Genomic DNA, 6,439 nt, shown 5'->3' with positions numbered 1-6,439 from the left:
TCCCATTCATCCTCTCAAATGGCATCATGTTGTGCAGGAATGACGGCCCCAGGTCTATTATGTCATCCACAATATGGACACACAGATGCACCATCACGTTAAAGAACGCGGGCGGGAAGTACATCTCAAGCTCATTCAGTATCACAACGATCTCTTCCTGTAGCCTTTGGAGCTGCTTCACACTGATCGACTTTCGAGAGATGATGTTGAAAAAGTTGCAGAGACCAATAAGCGTGTCACGGACGTGCTTGTCCATTATCCCTCTAAGGGCAACATGTGGTATATGCGTCATCATCACATGACAGTCATGAGACTTCATCCCGCTGAACCTTTTCTTGTCCATGTCTAGATATCTGCTTGTCTTGCCACAGTAACCAGAACTAACTTTCACTCCGGTAAGGCACTTAAAGAAGGCATTGATCTCAGCCTGACTTAAGGTGAAGCAAGAAGGGGGGCAATAATCCTCTTTCTTTATTTTCTTGCCCTTCTTCTCCCGTGCCTCTGTCTCCATCTCTGTCTCGTCTGACATTTTACGGGGCGGCATGTGCAGATCTTCCCTAATTTTCAAATGTTGCAACTCTTTTCTTGCCTTCGGCCCATCCTTGGTCTTATCCGGCATGTTCATCAGTGTTGCGAGCAAGCTCTCAAGGACATTCTTACAAATATGCATTTGATCAAGGCAATGAGGTGTATCGAGTTTGTGCCAGTACTCCAAGTCCCAGAACACAGACCTCGTCTTCCATACCTTTAGCAGCGGTTCCGGCGCCTTTCTCATCGTCTTTCCCGGCGTGGGGCACTCCTTCCAGTTTTTCAACAGCTCATCAATTTCGGCACCGCTCCGCTTACGTGGAGGTCCTCGATGCTCAGTGTGACCATTGAATAGATCTCCATGGTTTCTCCACGGGTCGTCCTGTTCAAGCCATCTTCGATGCCCCATGTACACGATTTTCCCAGACCCGCCATCTTTCCTTGACGTTAGCTGCTGAGACGTCGTATCATCCATGCGCCGCGTGCATCCGTAATATCCATGGCACACCTGGCCTGCCACATATCCGTAACCGAGATAGTCCTGCACTGTCGTGATCAGCGCGGCTCTCATGTTGAAATACTCACCTTTGCTGGCGTCCCATGTCTTGGCCGGTGTTTTCCATAACGTGTCTAAGTCCTCTTGAAGTAGACCTAGATACAAATTAATATTATTTCCTGGTTGTTTCGTCCCTTTAATAAGCATGCTCATGTGAATATACTTCGATTTCATGCACAACCAGGGGGAGGTTGTACATCCATACAAACACGGGACATGTGCTATGGTTGGTGTTCTGGTTGCCAAACGGATTCATGCCATCGGTACACGCGCCGAGCACGATGTTCCTTGCATCACATTCAAAATACCGATAGAAACTGTTCAACGCTCTCCACTGGCTTCCATCCTTCACGTGTCTCAGCTTCGGATCATCTCCATCGTCGGGCTTCTTCCTTTCCGCGTGCCAGCGCATTAGCTTTGCTTCCTTGGGATCTACAAAATACTTCTGGAGACGGGGAGTGATCGGTAAGTACCATACAACTTTCTGGGGACATTTCTTCCCGGCCTTCTTGTATCGAGAAGCATTGCACACCGGACATCTTGTTTTTTCCGCGTGCTCCTTCCGATAAATTATGCAATCGTTGATGCATGCATGGTATCTAACATGTGGCAGATCAAAAGGACACACGATCTTCTTGGCCTCATCAACACTAGTAGGACATAGATTACCCGCGGGAAGAACATCCTTTAGGTACTTGAGATGCTCATCGAGGTTAGTGTCGGTCCATTTGTTTTTAGCCTTCGTCTTCAGGAGTTGGAGTGTGAAACTCAAGCGGGTCACCTCAGAATTGCAACCATCATACAATGGAGTGTTCGAGTCTACCACCAGTTGCTCCAGCTTAGCCTCCTCTCTAGAAGCAGCTCTCTCAGTACTCGTCTTCTTGCGAAGCAATGCTTGAACATGAGGGTCCCGCACGATTGAACTTAGTACCGACGAACTCTGCTGCGCGGAGTCCATGTCGTTCTCTCCGCCGCCATGTCCGGCCCCTTCTCCTCCGACATGTCCGGCCCCTTCTCCGCCACCATGTCCGTCCTCTTCCCCACCGTCATTATCGATCATCTCTTCGTATTTCCCCGTGTCATCATTGCCTGCCCCGTCGGCATCCTCAACATCGTCATCCTCATCTTCAATTATCCACCGCGTATAGCCATCCATGAAACCAGTCATGAGCAGGTGCGCTTCGAGACGACCATCGTCATGGGGGTCGAGCCAAACTATTCCTTTGCATTTTCGACACGGACATAAAACCTCTGTCCAGTTATTTTCGTTCATGTCCTGCACCGCCGACCGCAACCACCTGTCCACCATCGTTCCACTGACCATCGTCAACTCTGTACGGTAATAATAAAGAAATTGATTATAAAAATGCATGCATGCATCAAAGTCATACAAAAATTTGGCATGACCTTCCCTAAAAATAGGACATATATGGATCTAGAGTTTGCCCGGAATTCGCCGAAACGGAAATAAATCGACATTTCGGCAAAACATAGGCAACTCAAAAGCACAATTTGTCGTGCCACACACACAATTTCCACAAACATATCACACACACATAAACATGTTTTCATTTTGCAAAAGCATGAAATTTTCATCACCTCTATCTCGATCGAGATCGAGCACGCGGTGGAGATGATGTTGTAGGGAGATCAAAAGTGCATAAAGCTCTTCTTGACAAAGATAGATCTAGTTAGGGGGCAAATAGGTCACTTAACTAAGTGCTACATCTACCTAGCTAGCTAATTTGGGAGGATACAACTTCAACTATGGAGGGGAAAGGAAAAATAGAAAGGAGATGCATTAATGGAGGTGGTGTAGTTAGGTAGGAGTAATGAAGAGAGAGAAAGGTGGATAAAAGAGAAAGAGTAATGGGGGAGAAGTATTGAGGAAGAAGAAGAGTGAGAGTGGGAGCATGTGGGGGAGGTAGGGGAAAGGGAAGAGAGGAGGGGGAGGGGAGGCACGGGTGGGGAAAGGTGATGGGTTGGTGCGGGTTTGCAGTAGCGCGGGAAAAGAGAAACGCGCTGCTGCTAAATAATGAGCAACAACGCACTTTGGGCAACGGCGCTACTGCTAACAGTGACAAATTTTTTTACCAATTTGAAATGTAGCAGCAGCGATCCCAGTAAAAGCGCGCTACTACTACATCCGTTGCAGTAGCGCGGTTCAGGCCACGGCGCTACTGCTAAATGGAGCTCGGTGAACACCGCCGGTAGATATTTGTAGCAGCGCGGTTTACACAGAGCGCGCTACTGCTAAAAACTTATCAGCAACGAGTTTCCAGCACACTCGCTACTACTAATTAGCAGCAGCGCTCCTTTTTGAGCCGCGCTGCTGCTAAGATTTTGTGTATAGACTTTTTCCTAGTAGTACCCTCATCGAAGAGATCAAAGAGCTTCTCTCCTCACATGATGAACTTACTGTGGTTTGAGCTAATCGAACCGCAAATTCTGCGGCAGATAAACTAGCTAGAAATGGCTGTCTGAATAAGTCATGGAAGACTTGGTTCGATATTCCACCGGATTATATTTGTGAAATTGTCGTAGCTGAGGCCACTTAGATAATAAAAGGCAGCAAGGTTGAATCGCAAAACACACACACACACACCGAGTTTTAGTGTGAGAAAACCAACAATGACAGTAGCTAGACGAAGTTACATCTCGTCCATCAGGCGATCCCGCCATGGAGCCGGCCAGCCACCCCGCGTTACTACTCGCCAACTTTAGTTGTTGACTCTTGAGCATACTTTCCTGATCTCTGCGCCTTGGTCGGCTCTTTTCTTGATCCCGATTTTTCCCATATTCTCCATGGCTCTTTCAAACTTCCTCTCCCACGCTCCTGCCCTGTTTGCGTTTTCTCTCACCTGCGTCATCGTTTCCGTCGAGTTGAGCACGGCGTCCGAGGTGAACAACACTTTCCTGTCGATCACGTTCTCGTAGTACTGCTTATCCAGGACATAGGGGGTCACATCGTCTTGGTTCACATTGGTGTCGTCGTTGCCGTTGCACTGGGTCCTGAGCTTGGCGGCAAATGCCGGGTCCATTTCAGAGAAGCGGCTGGAGAAGAACATGCAGCGGGCACGGCCGATTGTGTGCGCGCCGGAGAGCGTGACCATCTCGTCTGAGGTGAGCCCCTTGGCCGCGAAACTCGCCTGGAGCTCCGTGACATTGGAGAAGGGCCCGGGCAGCTGGTCGGTCTCGTTGGCGAAGGACTCGCGCCCGTCGTAGCGGCCACCCGGCATCCGGATGTTGATCCTGCGGTTGCTGAGGAAGTAGGACGCGTCGCGGGCGGCGAAGGCGACAATGTCGGCGCACGAGACCTTGCCGGGGCAGGCGGCCTCGATCGCCGCCTTGGCCGCGTCGATCACCTCGAACCCTCGCAGGCTGTTCTTGTTCGGAAGGCCTTCCCTCTCCGTGTCGCTGTTATTGGAGTTGGTCGTCGTGAGGAGGACGGAAGCATCGCACCCCTGAATATAACATTATGACATAAAGACCTCGTAAAGAACATGTTGATCTTCTTGAACGGCAATGCAGTTAGCTAATAAGCTAGAATAATCGACGAGCTGTGCTGGTACCCGAACGAAGCAGTCGTGGAAGAAGAGACGGATGAGCCCCGCACCAATGCCAGGGTACGCGGCCACGGCGTCCCTCACGGCACCCCTCACAATCCCTTCCGCTCTGGGGCAGTACGACCTCGACCACCTGTTGTCGTAGTAGCCGTGGCCGAGCCCTAACCCCGAGGGAGAACGCCCCCGCTGCCACGGAAGGCTTCTCGTCCTGGAGCCGCGAGAACAGAGCCACGGGTTGTAGGTGGGTAGCCTCAGCCAGCCGTTGAAGCAAATGCTGGCGCCCTCGCACGCCGCCGGCCCGGCGAGGAACGCGGCCAAGACGACGAGCGCTGCGAGCTTAGTCGCCATCTTCCTTTCGCACTAGCCACTAGAGAGATGATGATCGTTTCGTGTCGTGTGTTGTTTGCTCTGGCTGGGTTACGGATGACATATTTATAGGGTCGTCCCGGAACCGACGACGACGAAGGCATGCAATAGGCACGGCCGCGTTTCGTGGGCGACGCACGTTGAGATGGACGCGAATTTCCACCGGAGCGGGCGCGCGTACAGTCAGCTCAAGCGGCTGACCGGCGACGTTAGATGCCATGTCTCCTCCTGTCGTCGAGGGATCAAGTTGCTTACTGATTGCGCGTCGGCCGTCTGATCGGCCTCGAGATCTCGCGGTGCCGGTGTGCGTGGGAGGTTGACCGTTGAATGCTGCAAGGGATCAGTGCCTCCGCCTTGCTCTCCTCGCCGGCCGGACTTGTTCAATATTGAGTGGAAAACGTCAAGAACCATTCCATGCAGGCATGATGTGCTGAGAAAGTGCTGCTCTGGTATACATTAACTGCATATAGGTTTCCTTTGACAATCGCATGGAATGAATCACCTGCGAACCTGCGCTTGCAGAGTGCATGTCTCTTGCAACTTGAATTAGGCGAAACAAGCATAAAAAAGCTCGGATACTGCGTGATTAGCGATGACCTTATAGTGACCTAAAGAGTGGAGGGGAATTTTTGGTCTATGGGACATATGCACCCTATATGGGAAAAAAATTTAGTAATTCAACAAAAAGTAAAAATTCCTGAAAATATTTTTGAAATAAACTTGACCTTCTATTGTACTCATGAGAAATGAAATCCAGAAAAAAAGTATCCCTTTGACTTCTTTTAAAGAAGACATTTTTTTGGCTAAAATAGTGTGAATAGTGACCTATAATAGCAAATAAATTTTGTCTTTTCTGCTGTGAGGTCAACTTTTGTTTTTTTTCGTCGAGATTTATATACTAGTGCAAAAGTAAGTCAAGTGTTTTGTCAAAATAGTTGACTTTGTATTAAAATATTAAAAAGAAAATCCCCATATAACGTGCATATACAACCAGGAACCAAAGTGTATTTCCCCCTAAAGAGTCAAGTTTCTCGGCCCTGATCTTGCCTGGTCAGTGGTCTAGGGATGGCAATGTGTACCCATTACCCATGTACCCTGCGGGTAAAAATCCCTATTAGGTTAAAGAGATGGAACAAAAAGTTACCCAAAGGTATGTAAAAAGGAAAATCTCAAACCAATTGGGTAGAGTGGCTACTGACAGTGGCGGAGCTAGCATTTGACAACAGGATGGTCCGCCCTTTTTTTGAGAAGCAATATGAGATGTGATTGTTTCAACTAATTACTAATATCACATAGAAATACATCAATATGGTCTTATAAACACACTAAAATTCTCAACTAAATCGTCGTTTTGGACAAAGAATCTAGATAGTACATACTACATGGACCATAATACATACCTTGAGAAGTTCTTCGGTTTTTT

The 6,439-nt window shown here is 48.8% G+C and overlaps 1 protein-coding gene across 1 annotated transcript; it reads right to left on the bottom strand.

The window, feature by feature from the left end:
- Nucleotides 1-3,578: 3,578 nt before the first annotated feature.
- On the bottom strand, nt 3,579-4,998 carry LOC119342901 (peroxidase 2-like). The gene is made up of 2 exons (XM_037614192.1): nt 4,657-4,998; nt 3,579-4,548 (listed from the first exon to the last, which is right to left on the bottom strand). Exons 1-2 carry the CDS (start codon nt 4,996-4,998, stop codon nt 3,805-3,807), a joined length of 1,086 nt encoding a protein of 361 aa, XP_037470089.1. The 3' UTR covers nt 3,579-3,804.
- Nucleotides 4,999-6,439: the final 1,441 nt, after the last annotated feature.

Source organism: Triticum dicoccoides, unplaced genomic scaffold (assembly GCF_002162155.2).
Source record: "Triticum dicoccoides isolate Atlit2015 ecotype Zavitan unplaced genomic scaffold, WEW_v2.0 scaffold108654, whole genome shotgun sequence".
NCBI classification, from domain to species: domain Eukaryota; kingdom Viridiplantae; phylum Streptophyta; class Magnoliopsida; order Poales; family Poaceae; genus Triticum; species Triticum dicoccoides.
Note: the sequence above shows the minus strand (reverse complement) of the source record. Positions and strands in the feature narration are given on the sequence as shown.

Bases quoted from the DNA above. Each gene is read 5' to 3' on its own strand.
- LOC119342901 (XM_037614192.1), bottom strand. From the start codon at position 4,998: ATGGCGACTAAGCTCGCAGCGCTCGTCGTCTTGGCCGCGTTCCTCGCC. The intron at 4,549-4,656 runs GTACCAGCACAG...TGTTATATTCAG, and splicing joins TCCACGACTGCTTCGTTCGG to GGGTGCGATGCTTCCGTCCT.